General features: G+C 41.8%; 1 protein-coding gene across 3 annotated transcripts in view; it reads left to right on the top strand.

Annotated features, from left to right (window-relative positions):
- The first annotated feature begins 9298 nt into the window (after nt 1-9298).
- The window catches only part of LOC125456041 (very-long-chain enoyl-CoA reductase-like), an 87395-nt gene continuing 80687 nt past the window's right edge, over nt 9299-16006 (top strand). Inside the window, exon 1 of one of the 3 annotated variants that reach the window (XM_048538680.2) lies at nt 9299-9549. In XM_048538680.2, the coding sequence (XP_048394637.2) occupies nt 9307-9549 (243 nt within the window). In that variant the 5' untranslated portion in view covers nt 9299-9306. Of the gene's footprint in view, nt 9550-9644; nt 9803-16006 lie in introns of those variants that run through there. The other 2 variants (XM_048538682.2, XM_048538684.2) reach the window with 2 other exon arrangements.

Below are 16006 nucleotides of genomic sequence, written 5' to 3'. Positions count from 1 at the left end.
ATTCTTGGACATGTTGGTAGAAATAGCAGAGCAGGGGTTGCTCCAAAATACTGATAGAATAACTTCTCTGTGCAGATTAATCTACTGTGCCATAAATCATGCTGTCAGCTTGATGACATTTACATGGTTATGTTTCATGATATCGTGCAACACAACTGAAGGCAGCTTATGTCCAACTTGGTAACTAACCTTGGCTCTGTTCATGCTAAATGACTTTGAAGTGACCTGAAACATTAACACTCAAATGAAATCCAAAATATCCAGGGACGAAACAATCCAACAAATTACGAAGAATTGTTTCATTATTTGTTTTTGTGGTGTAAGGAGATGAGTGCTAAAGAGAAAGAGGTTGGAAGACCTCTGAATTTGGCCCTTTTTATGGTCTTGTTAAAACTTGAAAGAAGATAAACATCTGTTGTTTTACAGCCAAATATTCATCTTTTATGATGTGTAAATACATCATATTTTACAAAACAACTACATATTTTACTGCTGCAATCATATTCATTCAAGTCACAAATGAGAATCTGTGTAGCCTATTTTCTCTTTTGTGCCGGTGACACACTCTACCTTCCTCCAGGTGCTAGTTGCTGCTGCAGAAACCCGTAACCATGACTTTGTTACCTCTGGACTGGGCTATTCCAATGCATTTCTGGCAGGATCCCACATTTTTCCCTTCATGTGTTTAATACCATGCAAACTCCACTATCATCCAAATACGCACAATGTCCTGTTCACCCATAACCTATTCTTGATCCTCTATTCATTAACAGGATGAGAGTGTCACTGGCTAGGCAGCATTTATTGCCCATCCTTAATTGCCCAGAGGGCAGTTCAGAGTCAACCACATTGCTGTGGGTCTGGAGTCATATGTAGGCCAGACCAGGTAAGGTGGCAGTTTTCTCTTCTAAAAGACATTAGTGAACCAAATGGGTTTTTCCGACAATTGACAATGGTTTCATGGACATAGATTCTTAACTCCAGCTATTTTATTGAATTAAATTCCACCATCTGCTGTGGCAGGATTTGAACCCTGGTCCCCAGAATGTTTTCTGTGTCTCTGGATTAACAGTCCACCGATAATACCACTAGGTCATCACCTCCCTTGAATGACTTACTGGGAATCCTACTTAATTAAAATATTGATTTTAAAATTCTCATGCTTTTTTTCAATCCCTTGATGGCCCCATTCTTCCCTAGTTCTGTATTCCCCAAACAACCTCAATCCACCATGATATCTGGACTTCTCCAATTCGGATTTCTTCATTCTTAATTCTAATCCTTCTACCACTACATTCTGTGCCAACAGTTGCCAAATCCCTAGTTTCTGGAATTCCCTCCCCAAATATCTTCACTTCTCTACCTCATTTCCTCCTTTTATCGTCTCTTTAGAACTTGCATCTTCAACCACCTTGAGGCCATCTATCCTATTATAACTTCATGTAGTTTGGTGTCGAGGAACACCATCACCTTCAAGTTCCCCTCCAAGCCACTCACCGTTCTGACTTGGAAATATATCGCTGTTCCTTCACTGTCACTGGGTCAAAATCCTGGAATTCCCTCCCTAATAGCATTGTGGTTTAACCCACAGCAGGAGGACTGCAGCTGTTCAAGAAGGCAGCTCACCACCATCTTGTCAAGGGCAACTAGGTATGCTGGCCGGCCAGTGATGCCCACATCTCACGAATGAATAGAAAAAAATCTTTTGTTTGACAACTCTATTGTGAAATCCCTTGGGGTGTCTCACCTTCTTAAAGATGCATTTTGAATACAATAAGTTATTATCATTTGTTGATTACACAACTACAGCCCCGATTCAATTCTAATGTTATAAAGTAAACTCGCACTTGAGAAGTAGGTCAATTATCGGCATTACTGACATTAATATAAGCTGACATTTGCATGTTCTCATTAGAGAATTTCCTATACATCATCATTTGAATGGACCCTTGAGGAAGAATGTTTAGTTATTATTTTGTGTTTGTAATATATGGCGTGATCTAAATATATCACTCAGGATAACACCTTTTTTTACAGTCTTCTATACTTTTAAAAGGAGGTCCATAAGACCATAACATATGGCAGATGTAGGCCATGCTGCCCAACAAGTCATCTCCACCATTTAATGAAATCATTGCTGATTCTCAATTCCACTTTCTTGCATTATCCTCAATACACTTGATTCCCTTAATGATTAGAAATCTGTCTCTCTCAGCCTTGAAATACATCAGAACCCAGCCATATGGTGCCGTGGCCTTGCCTTGGAATAGAAGTTCAAGTCCCATCCCACAGTTTGATTGCCAAGAAAGGCGTGTTCATAGCATAACCAATTGATATAAAATTGCAAATCCTTCCAACTCACAACAGTAGCAGGCAATGAAAGTGGGTGCGATTGATGGACAACTATGAGTTGGAGTGAAAATCGGAGGCAACCATCACTGTTGTAGCTCCACACTATAATCTGCATGTTGCCACAGTAACTTAGACTCTGTGAGTTATTTATTACACACCATCACAGTTTTAAAAATATAATAATGTAATTGTATTATTTGAAAATAATTCAGTTTATTTCATTTGATAAACAAATGCTCAAATGAAATTATGCAAAATACCGCAATAAAATTTAATAAATCTGTATGTTGCAGTTTCATGAAAATTAATTGTTGTGCTGTCATAACTTGGTTAGTTACTTCCTTTCGCACATTGGATCAGTTTCTATTTGTTGTCATGCGTGGAGCAGAGGATGTGTGCAGGTGCAGAGGGAAGTGATGACCTAGTGGTATTATTACTGGACTGTTAACCCAGAGACCTAGATGATGTTCTGGGGACGTGGGTTTGAATCCTGATATGGCAGATGGTAGAATTTGAATTCAATAAATATCTGGAATTAAGAATCTAATGATGACCATGAATCCATTATCAATTGTTGAGGAAAAACCCATCTGGGTCACGAATGTCCTTTGGCGGAGGAAACTGCCATCCTTACCTGGTCTGGCTTTCATGTGACTCCAGATCCACAGAAATGTGGTTGACTCTGAACTGCCCTCTTGGGCAATGAGGGATCAGCAATAAATACTGCCTGGCCAGCAATGCCCACATCCCATAAATGAATTTTAAAAAAATTCCAGACGCTTCCAAAGTTATTCACAATTAAAATTATTGGATGGAATAAGGAAGCATCAACTGTAAACATTCAACCTGTCATGATTAACTCACACAAATGTACAATGATTTCAATACAACAAAGCGTCAGGGGAGACGGTGGGGGGGTTAAATCCTTTTAACAACAGATTTATTAAATTTTATTGCAGTATTTTGCATAATTTCATTTAAGCATTTGTCTGTTTATCAAATGGAATAAACTGAATTATCTTCAAATAATACAATTACATTATTATATTTTTAAACTGTGATGCTGTGTAATAAATAACTCAGAGTTCTAAGTTACTGTGGCAACATGCAGATTGTAGTGTGGAGCTACAACAGTGATGGTTGCCTCCAATTTTCTCTCCATCGGGTGTGGTGGTAATGTCATTGGATGGGATCCATGAAATATCAGGCTAGTGTTCCAACCCACAGCATATGTACTGTCGGGGTTCAAGAAGCAGTTCATCACCACCTTCCCAAGGGCAACAAAGACAGGCAATTAAATCTGCCCAGCCAGCGATACCCATGTCCCATGAGTGAATAAAATAAACATTAATATTGGAACCATTGTTAATGTAAAGATCAGTCTCAAAGTAGGAGTATGAGCTAACTACTGTCCCATATTTATATCCCTATTGTGCAGATACATTGTAAAGTGGCTGCATTGTAAAAGGAAGAGGAACGGGAACTATTCCACTTCTCCACAGTTCAATAGTGACCTTTTATATATGGCACATGTTTGGGCTGATAATTTCATGAATGTGCATAATACTGTCACTGTTGTTAAAATAGTATCAGAGATAATGGGAACTGCAGATGCTGGAGAATTCCAAGATAATAAAATGTGAGGCTGGATGAACACAGCAGGCCAAGCAGCATCTCAGGAGCACAAAAGCTTTTGTGCTCCTGAGATGCTGCTTGGCCTGCTGTGTTCATCCAGCCTCACATTTTATTATACTGTCACTGTAGTAGTTTAAACACATGATGATATTAACAAATGGCACCTGGCAGCACATTTACCAACCACATGAAGACCCAGTTAAAAACATATATTTTTCTGTCTCCCTAAACAAACAGCAGTCTGATTTTAATGTGTATTGTATCGCCTGCAGCTGAAAAGGGAGACAAAGGAAAAAAGGATGAAAGAAAGAGAGAAATAAAGGAGAAAAAGAAAGAGAGAAAAACAGCAAGAGAGGGAGAAAGAAGGAAAGAAAGACTTATAATTGTGATCAGAGATAATGGGAACTGCAGATGCTGGAGAATCCAAGATAACAAAGTGTGGAGCTGGATGAACACTGCAGGCCAAGCAGCATCTTAGGAGCACAAAAGCTGTGTTCATCCAGCTACACACTTTGTTATCTAAGAAAGACTTATAAAGTGTTTTTCATGAGCATCATATACCTTTTAGTGTATTAAGCCAAATGAGTCTTTAAAAGTATTGCTGAAACAAACAATTTGTTAAAGCTTTTGGTCTTACCCTCATTGGGATAATTCACAAGAAACCCCAAAGTAAAGGAAAAATAACGTTGATCTTGACTGTGAACAATGAACAAGAGAATGGTCATCACTTATTTTGTAATTGAAACAGGTGGTAGTGTTCACTTCTCAAAGCAATGCCATGGTTGATCAGAAGCATTGATCTCCCTCTCTTGTTGTTCTTCTCTCTTTCTTTTACTCCTTCTTTATCTCCTTTATTTCTCTCTTTCTTTCATCCTTTTTTCCTTTGTCTCCCTTTTCAGCTGCAGGCGATACAATACACATTAAAATCAGACTGCTGTTTGTTCAGGGAGACAGAAGAATATATGTTTTTAACTGGGTCTTCGTGTGGTCGGTAAATGTGCTGCCAGGTGCCATTTGCTAATATCATCATGTGTTTAAACTACTACAGTGACAGTATTATGCACATTCATGAATTTATCAGCCCAAACATGTGCCATATATAAAAGGTCACTATTGAACTGTGGAGAAGTGGAATAGTTTCCGTTCCTCTTCCTTTTACAGTGCAGCCACTTTACAATGTATCTGCCTTATTTAAAATTTAAACAAAGCTTGACAGTTTTCTGCCAGTCATCATTAACTGGTGCATTTTCCATGGTAACACCTGAATGAATCAGAGTCCATCTGCCAACCAATCAGCACTCTCCTCTTGGCAGTATGAATGTCATTTTCCCTTTACTTTGGTATTTGCAATGAATTGTAATGATGATTGTAATGAAAATATTTTCAGTAGTACTCAAGTTCTTTACTATCAAAAGATTAGTTTTGAAGTGAAGTAATTATTGTAATGCAGGAAGTACGCCAGCTCATATCTAAGGAGGTGATGGCCTTGTGAGATTAGTACTGGAGTGTTAATCTAGAGACACAGCTAATGTTCTGGGATCTGGGTTCAAATCTTGCCATGGTAAATGATGGAATTTAAATTAAATTTTAAAAAATGTGAAATTATGAGTCTAATGATGACTGTGAATCTATTGCTGATTGTCAGGAAAAACCTATTTAGTTTATTAACGTTCTTCAGGGAAGGAAATTTGTTGCCCTTATCTGGCCTGGCCAACTTGTGGCTCCACATCCACAGCAATGTGCTTGATGCTTAACTGCCCTCTGGGCAATTAGGGATGGCACTAAATGCTGGCCTAGCTAGTGATGCCCACGTCCCATGAATGAATAAAAAAATGCATGCAGCAAAGACCCATAAGCTTCAATGTGATAATGACCAAATAATCTGTTTTTGCAATGTTGCTTGAGGGTCAAAGTTAGTCTGGAGACTGGGAACAACTGAGATCACAAGATGTAGAGCTGGATGAACACAGCAGGCCAAGCAGCATCTTAAGAACAGGAAGGCTGACATTTCGGGCCTAGACCCTTCATCAGAAATGGAGGAGGGGGAGAGGGTTCTGAAATAAATAGGGAGAGAGGGGGAGGCGGATTGAAGATGGATAGAGGAGAAGATAGGTGGAGAGGAGACAGACAAGTTAAAGAAGTGGGGATGGAGACAGTAGAGGTGAGTAGAGGTGGGGAGGGGCTAGGTCAGTCCGGGGAGGACAGACAGGTCAAGGGGGTGGGATTAGGTTAGTAGGTAGGAAATGGGGGTGGGGCTTGAGGTGGGAGGAGGGGATAGGTAAGAGGAAGAACATGTTAGGGAGGTGGGGACGAGCTGGGATGGTTTTGGGATGCAGTAGGGGGAGGGGAGATTTTGAAGCTTGTGAAATCTACATTGGTACCATTGGGCTGCAGGATTCCTAAGCGGAATATGAGTTGCTGTTTCTGCAACCTTCGGGTGGCATCATTGTGGCACTGCAGGAGGCCCATGATGGACAGCATTTGCAGTTCCTATTATCACTGGGAACAACTGCTCTGCTCAACTTAAAAATATTGCCATGGGTTCTTTGACATCTACCTGAGCTAGCAGAAAGGAATATCCTTCAATATCTCACCTAAAATGATGACATCTTCACCAAAGCAGCATTCCTTCAGTACTGCACAGGAGTGTCACCCTTGATCTTTGTGCTCGAGCACTTTTACATTCAGAAACTTTCATAAGAACTGAGGTTTGAAGCCAGTAAAAGGAGTATGAATAGCATAAGAGCAAATGGGAGGGTCCAGTTATGGTGGGTGATAGGACAGATTAAATGACAAAGGAGCTGGTGGTGCAAGACCAAGCCTTGTTTTAATTTTCTGGATGGCAGTTGTTCACCTGCTGCTAGTCACACCTCCTGTAGACCAATGTTGACAAACAGACTCACCATTCATTGCATTGCCAGTTGGCTACAGACATGTGATGAATTGATGCTGTTCATTTTTTTGAGCAGCGATAAAGTTACAGAAGTGGTTGAGAGTATGGGCGCGCCTAGTTAGAAGGATATTTCCCATCTGACTTCAATTGAGCAAGGAGGAATTAACCATCTTGCTGTTAGTACTACGAAAGTACTGTCTCCAACAACATAACAATGTAACCATTGCACCTTGACACTCAAGGACGTTACCGTCACTCAATCCACCCAGTGGTGTTACCGTAAATCAGTATCCACTGTGATGGAACATTCCTTACTTGCCTGTATGACTGTGGCTCCAATGATACTCTAGAAGCTTAACAAGACTAGGACAAAGTGGCTTGCCTGATTGGGTGTGGATGTGGTGCCATTCACTTACTTTACCCAGATGCTCAGTAGCAGCAGAGTGTACCACCCACGAGATGTACTGCAGAATTCCACAAAGGCTCCCTAGACAGCACCTTCCAAGCCGATGACCATTTCCACCCAGAAGGACAAGGGCAGCAAATGTATGGGAACGCCACCACCTGCAAGACACTTACCATCCTGACTTGGAAATACATTGTCATTCCTTCAATGTTCCTCAGGCAAAATCCTGAAACTCCGTCCCCAGTGGTATTGAGGGTGAACATATCCTAAATGGAGTGCAGCAGCCCAAGAAGGCAGCTCACCACCACCTTCTCAAGAGCAACTAGAAATGGGAAACAAATTTGGCCTAGCTGGCGATGCCCACATCCCATGAATATATAAAAAGACACGATTAAATCATAAATCAGTTCCACTGCAATTGTTATACCATAGTTTAGTTATTGGTTTCTAGTGACTGAAACCCTTTGAGGTGCCATTTGCTCAGTAAAACAAGAAAATGTTTGTTTTAGTTGAATAAAAATCTTGCTGTTTGTGATCTTCTGTGTTTCTATGTTCCTTGGGTGTCGCTAAATAATGGTATCAATGGGGAACTAGCCGCTGTGAGCTCACACAATTTTGGGAAATCCAGAACAATGAGGAATTTAGCTGCTCAACTTAAAAATATTGCCATGGGCGTGGATTACAAACCCTCATGAAAGCTGATCTCTCCTGGCTCTGGCAGTGGGTGTGTTGGGGGCTTGGTTAGCTCAGTTAGTTGATCTGTGACTCAAGTAATACCAACAGTGTGGGTTCAATTCCTGCATCAGTTGAAGTAGCCATAAAGGACTTCCTTTCCGCTCTATCCCCTCACCTGAGGCATGGCAACCCTCAGGTTAAACAACAGCCAGTCATGACTCTGTAATGAGAGAGCGAGCCTAGTCCTCGCACTGATGTGAGAACTAGGGCCACGGCAATTTTAACTGTATTGAGTGTAGAAGATTGAAAACATCAAAACTAATGTTAAAATATTTCACATTGATTTCTCTAATCTTGCCTTTCTGTCTCAGATGGTGAATACCACACCAGTTATAATCTCTTCCAACCTGTTCTGCCAAGTGGAAGCTACAAAAGCTGAAACACACTTACCAACCACCAGGTTCAAGAACAGCTTCTCCCTCACGGTTATTAAACACCTGAACAGACCTCTCAAATTTCAAATCTAAAGTTGATCTTGTTTAATGTGCACTTTCTTTGCAGACATAACTATGCATTCCTCCTCTGATTGCGTATTGTCTTTGTATGGTTCGGTCTGCCTATACTGTGTGCAAAACAAAACTTTTCACTGTCCCTAGGTACATGTGACAATAATAAGTCAAATTAGAATCAAAAAGGTGACTGAATCTTCAGAAATTTAGAAAGCATTGGTCAATATCGCCACTGCAGACTTATCAGCTGTCTCTTACACAATTCCAGTTGGCATAATAGTACCAACCTTTTGTCATTTATTCTCTCGGGATCACAAGAACTTCCCTTTGGCTCTTCAACCTCTCAATCTCCCACTTTTCACTTCAAGCTTGTTACAAACTCTAACCTTAACCATGTTCTGAGGAAGAGTCCCAAACCAGGCACATGGTTTCTCCGTGATAACAAAATGTGAGGCTGGATGAACACAGCAGGCCAAGCAGCATCTCAGGAGCACAAAAGCTGACGTTTCGGGCCTAGACCCTTCATCAGAGAGAGGGGGATGGGGGGAGGGAACTGGAATAAATAGGGAGAGAGGGGGAGGCGGACCGAAGATGGAGAGTAAAGAAGATAGGTGGAGAGGGTGTAAGTGGGGAGGTAGGGAGGGGATAGGTCAGTCCAGGGAAGACGGACAGGTCAAGGAGTTTCTCCGTCCAGTGATGCTGCCAGACCTGCTGAGTATCTGCAGTACGTTCAGCTCCTTTGCTCTAGTTGCAGAACACGGCGGTTTGAGAACGAAGGTTCCCCCTGGGAGAAAAACGACGAGGTGAATTTTGAACTTTCAACACGATCCTGTGAAATGTCACTCGAATACAATCGAGTGGTGACCGCTCGGATCCCAGTAAGGGATAAGTTTCCCGTGCAAACGCCACTATCCAGAGACAGGACGGGTTGGAATGGAGAGCAAATCGACCCCTTGGAGCTACACAGCTGCTGTTCGAACTCACCAGTGGCAACAACCGTGCGAATCGCTTGTCCCTGGGTGTGGAGCAATGGGAATCGAAGACCGGCGCTAAATTCCCGTGGAGTCATTGAGACCGTGGTGTGTGTGTATGTGGGATGGGGGGAGGTGCTCCCATTCTTGGTCACATTTCATTCTTAGCTCCACCCTTGGATAGAGTTTCCCAGAGCCCAAAGGGGAGATGGCTGAGCGTCCGTTTCGCTGCCAAACAGGTCTAGCTTTGCTGATCCTCTGAGCTGCTCCTGAGATCTGCACAGCGTGCACTCGGAGGGGAGTCCGGGTGTTTACCCTCGGTATGAGTCCTGCAGCCATGAGCCGGGCCACTTTCTTCGAGGTAACAGGGTTAACCGCTAAGGTAGTAAGAGACCTGCACCAGAGAATCTTTGCTTAGAACCATTTAAACATCTATTGCTGAGGAATCGGTCTTCACTGTGTAGTTGAAAGTAATGTACGTCTTGGTGCTCAACCAGACCCAAGTTAGAATTGTTTGCTGCTATATTGAATGACAAAGGCGTGCGAAAAGTCAAAATAAAGTGAGCCACAGCATTTTATATCTGTTTGGAGCGTGCTCAATGTTGTGCTCATTCAGAAAGTGCAATTGCTCGTGTTATTAATTGGTGTCAATATTTGTGTAAGTGTGGATGCAGTAATTCTGGTTCTTCCGCAGTTACCCATCGTGAATTGCACTGAAAACTGTTGTGATGTGAAAGGGGCTGTTACTTCGGACGGTGGGTTTTAGGTTGTGTTGTTAACTGGAGTGATGCACTCGTGGCCGATGTGCAGACATACTCGCTCACGCCAAGGGCATTCATTGGTTTTTCTTTGCACCATGAGATTCCCAGAAAATTGGATTTGGGGCGAGGGAAGCAGCATTACAGCGAAAGAATTGGGAGCAGGAGATAGGCATTCGCCCCCCCCCCGCCTCTTCGTCATTCAATAAGATCATGGTTCGACTAATTATAACCTCAAATCCCCTTTCCTGCCATTCTCCAAGAATCATGGTTCGACTAATTATAACCTCAAATCCCCTTTCCTGCCATTCTCCAAGAATCATGGTTCGACTAATTATAACCTCAAATCCCCTTTCCTGCCATTCTCCAAGGCCTTCCACTCCCCTGTAGCTCCAAAGTCTGCTAACTTATCCTTAAATATATTCATTGAATGGGTTTCATATTCAGCAACTTCCATTGCTTTTTAGGGGTAGAGAATTCCAAAATATCATCACCTTCTGAGTGAAATCTGAAGTAGATGTACCCCTATTTTCTGCAAGTTCCTCAATTTTCCCTTGGTCCTAGATTCCCCATGAGGGGTAATATCCCCTTAACATATATTCTGTCAAACCCCATCAGAACCTTCTTTGGTCCTGTTGAATTGAATCATAAAACGGTTTCAGCAGAGTAGGAGGCCATTTGACTCATCACATGTGTCATCACTCTGGAAGTGCAATTCACCCATTGCACCTCCTTCATGGCACTGTACATTCCTTCACTTTGAATAACAATCCACATTGGCAGGTAGTGCATCCCAAATCCTAATCACTTGCTGCTTAAGGTACTTAGAATCGTAGTCGTAGAAGTCTACAACACAGAGAAAGTCCCATTGTGTCCGTACCTGTCTAAAACAACCACCTAATTATTCTAATCTTGGCCCATAAACTCATATATTCCTTGGTATTGCACATCTCGGTACTTCTGAAATGTTATGGAGATTTCTGCCTTGACTGCCCTTGTAGGCAGCGAGTTCGAGATTCCCACCACTGTCTGGATGAAAACGTTTTCCCTAGCATCCCGTCTAAACGTTCTGCTCCTCTTGTTCCTCAAGTTGCCTTTGGTTCTTTTGCCATTCGCTCTAAATTGGTTCATGACCCTTCTATGAGGAAGAAGTTTCTCCCCATCAGCTCTGTCCAGACCCCACATGATTTTGAAATTCTCCAGCAAATTTTCTCTGCTCCAATTTCTTTAGGAGGACAACAACCCAAACTTCCCAATCCATCTTGTAGCTGAGGTTCCTCATTCCTGGAGCCATCTCCTGGATCTTTTTTGTATCTATTGACTGCTTTCACATCTTTCCATGTCAAAGTGTGATGCTTAGAACTGGTCACAATACATAAGTTCAGGCTGACCCAGGATTTTAAACAGGCTTATCACTCTTCTTTATTTTTGGACTCTAAACCATTATTTGTGCAGCCCAGGATTCTGTTTATTTCATCAACTGACTTATGCACATATCATCACAGGGGTCTCTGCCCAACACCTCCTTTAGAATTGTATCTTCTATCAAAATGAATCATTTCAGCTATCACTACTCATTTTTCTAAATTCCATTGATTATAGGCCCAACTTCTTCAATTTTAACTCAAGACAATCCATTCATTCCACGAATCTGTGAAAGTTCTATGAACTGCCACCAATGCAAATGAAACCCCCCCTTTAAAGAAGGAGACCAAAATTGTACTCAGGATTGCATTTTAACTGTCAGCAAAACATTCAAGATTGAATTACAGTGTATGACTCTCATTTGGACTTTAGACAAAATATAAAATTAATTCCAATTGCTATCTCGCATATCCTAATTTTACAAGTTAAATTTGTATGTTTTTGTAAAATATACTGATGGGTGTGCATTTTTGGGAGTTACATAAGTTGGGAGGGGATGGCTCAGTGGCATTATCACTAAACCTATTAATCCAGAGACCCAGAAAATGTTCTGGATGCCTGGGTTCAAATCTTGCCCTGGAAGATAGTGGAATTTAAACTCAACTAAAATCTGGATGATCACGAAAATGATTGATTAAATATGGGGTAAAATCCTGTCATCAGTTCACTAATGTCCTTTTAGGGAAGGAAACTGTCATTCCTACCTCGCCTGGCCTATATGAGACACAAGAATCTCTGGGCAATGAATGCTGGCCTTACCAGCAATACCCACACCCTGTGAATACACTTTAAAAAAGACATTTAATGACACTGGTGGATTGTAGAATTGATAGCTTATAAGTTTATAATAATTCACTTGGTGAACAAATCTAAAACTGTCTCAAGTTGGATTTTGAGTCTTTTTCTTCACAACATGTAAAATGTTTAACACCTTTGTCCTAAAACAAACAATTTGTCATAGATAAGTGAAAACAAAAAAAATTGAAAATCATAGCATGTCAGGCAGTACCCGTGGAGAGACAGCAAACTAACTTTTCAAATCCAGATGACTCTTCATTAGATCAATTAGATAATCTATATTCTTCCATAATTTATGAAAACATCAATGAAATCACTCCTTAACCTACCAAGCAAGCAGACCAGGAATATAAATGTTTCTTCTTGTACTTTAACATTACAAAATGAATCCAAGAATCATTCTTTTCTTTTTAGGCCAAAGCAGGTGAACTGACATTTTCCTAAATTAAAATTCACAATATAGAGATATTTTCTTTTTTATTTCATGGGATTTGGACATCACTGACATAGACCCTATTTACTGCCCAATCCTAAGTTCCCTTGAACTGGTGACTTGCTAGGCTATTTCAGTGGGCAGTTAAGAATCAATGATATTCCTGTGGATCTGGAGTCACATGTAGGCCAGAATAGATGAGATGGCAGTTTTCCTTCCCTGAAGGGATTGCAGTAATGATGACTGTGAAACTAGCTTTCAATTCCAGATTTTATCCATTAATGTAAACCCCAAAAGTTGGCGTGGTGGAATTTGAACCCATGTCTTCAGAACTTTAACCCAGGCCTCTGGATTATTAGTCCAGTAAAATTTCTATCAGGCCATTATCTTCCCTACTGAGCTGTCTCTATATTGCCTTCTAAAGTAGGCACAGCATCTGCCCCATCCCTGGTCTCCATTCTGGCTGCTCCAATGATGGAGAGAACTGTCTCCTGTATTGGTGTGAGGACATACAACCATGCCTGGCCCTTCAGGTGTTGCTGCCTCCGGTTTTATAGGACATTTTTCTGTTTGAGTGAGGCAGAGAAAAGTCTGCCAATCAGTTTGCAATGTGCTTGGATGATGTATCTAACATAAAGGAATATATATCACTGTGGACAAACTAAAACACGTGAGTTGCAGCTGTACTGAGTGCATGAGGATGACGTGATGCTGCAACTGAGAGGTGTGAGTTATGCTTGATAGAGAACGTCAGTAAATGAGTGAAGGGGGTATTCTGAATGGAACATTGCATGAGGATAATAATTCATTCACTAACCTTAACCACTCATGAGTCATTAAACTTTTTCCTGTGGTGTGCTCAGGTTCTTGGCACCAGAATACTGGCATTGAATGCAACAGCAAGCCGCTCTCACTGTCTTCTCAGTGTCTGTCAGGACAGTTTTCCTTGTTCCTTGAGGAAGAGGGCCTCGCCTGTGCAAAAGTCTCTATGACTGTGTTGCAAAACCTTGGAGCATGGTTTCCACTGTGTTCCCCCATTTAGAACATTGAACAAAAGAGCCCTTCAGCCCACTATGTCTGTGCTGATCATGATATCATTCTATGCTAATCCCATCTTCCTGCACGTGGTCCACATCGCCCTACTCTCTGCCTGTGTCTGTCTAAATGCCTCTTAAATGTTGCTAACGTATCTGCTTCTATCACCTCCCCAGCAACACATTCTAGGCAGCTACCACTCTGTGTGTAAAAATGTTTTCCTTGCACATCTCCTGTAAATGTCTCCCCTCTTCCTGGTATTTGACATTTCCACTCTAGGAAAAAGACCTTGACTATCCTCGTTATCCATGCCTCTCATGATTTTACGTACTTCTGTCAAGTTACTCCTCAGCCTCCAATGTGGTAGCCAAAACAATCCAAGTCTGTCCGACCTCTCTTTATAGCTAATACATTCCAACTAAAGCTCCACCTTTCTCTCGAGAGGACTGGTGTATGAACAGCCATAGGACGTTGGTGAGACCCCATCTGGATGATATAAGAACACATGCACAGAGGTGCGCCATTCAGTCTATTGAGTGTTTTCCCCATTCAATACAATCATAGCTGAATATAAGCACCTGTTACCCACAAAATCCTCATAACCCTTACATTATTGATGATCACAAATTTATCAACCTTGACCATAAATGTATTCTTGAGTTTTAACAGCCCTCTGAAGTAGACTATTCCAAATGAGTCACCTTCTCAGTAAAATCAGTAATTCTCCTCATTTTGGCTCTAAATGGCTTCCCTATTATTTTGAAATTGTGGTCCCTGGTTCTAAAAGACTCCCCAAACAGGGGAATATCTTAATTGCATTTGCCCTGTTTTTCCCTTTGATTATTTTATAGGTTTCAATGAGATCACCTCTCATTCTTCAAAACTCTAGAGAACCAGACTCCGATTAGCCAATCTCTCCTCTGAGGACAATAGCACCACCCTGAGAACCAGCCTGGCGAATGTGCATTTCACTCTCCATGGCAATAATGAGCCAGCTTTTCCAGGCAGTCCTTACTCCAACAGAGATGAAAATTCTGCACGAAGACCCTGCAGAATCCTCATTGTAGCACACTCTGAAGGAAAGTGTGGGAAATTCCTGGGCAATTCCTCAATGCCTGGAACCCTCTTAAAAAAATCTCCCTAAAAGTCAGAAACTTTGAAAGGTTCAGATGAAATGAAGTAAAATAGTTACTCAGAAACAATAAGCTTGTTAATTACAAAACTAGAGCGTATAATTTTAAGGTGAGAGGATACAGATTTAAACAGGAACTAAGGGGCAGCTTTTTCACACAATTGGTTGTTCGAATGTGGAATGAACTGCCAGAGGAAGTGGGAAATGCTGATGCAGTTACAACATTGAAAAGATATTTGAACAGGTACCTGACTAAGTAAGGTTTATAAGGATGTGGGCCAAATGCAGGCAAATGGGCCTAGTTTAGTTTGGGAAACTTGGCTGGCATGGATGAGTTGGACTGAAGAGTCAGTTCTGTTCTGTGTGACTCCATGGCTCTACGTAGCTTAACTGCTGATGACCTATTTAAGAGACTCCATACTTATCTCACACCCCTCCCTAGACCCTTAACACATCCCCCCACTCCTAACCCTAACCCAAATTGGATCCTGACACCTGTATTCCCCAGCAACAAACTCAGGGACCTTAACAACCCCTGCCCTCCCCCACTCCATCACCAAAATCAGGGAACCCAATAAACTCATGTGGACCCTGATAACCCCACCAACCCTGGATCCAACACTTGCCACTTCAGGACCTGATGCCTCTCCCCAGTTCCCAACACAGTTCCTCTCCCCACTCCTTTACTAGACTCCACTTTCCCCAACCCCTGCCACTGTGGTTCGAGCTGACCTTGCGTCAACCCTCTCCCCACCTGGCACCACATCCACTTGGCACTACACCCTGCCAGCACCCTAACATCACCATGACATTGCGGCTGACAGGACCTTTAAATTTCAGACTGTGGCTGTTGACTGCTGAGAAAAGGAGATGTGGTTTACTACCCCTGTGCTACAAAAAGAATCGTCACAAAGGAAAGATTCTTCCACATTTCTGGAATCTCCTCTCGGAAATGCAGGACTCCCTTTTCTCATTTAAATAAGG

The sequence above is a fragment of the Stegostoma tigrinum genome, chromosome 8 (assembly GCF_030684315.1).
Source record: "Stegostoma tigrinum isolate sSteTig4 chromosome 8, sSteTig4.hap1, whole genome shotgun sequence".
Classification (NCBI taxonomy): Eukaryota; Metazoa; Chordata; class Chondrichthyes; order Orectolobiformes; family Stegostomatidae; genus Stegostoma; species Stegostoma tigrinum.
The sequence above is the reverse complement of the archived record's forward strand: the minus strand, read 5'-3'. Positions and strand labels throughout refer to the sequence as shown.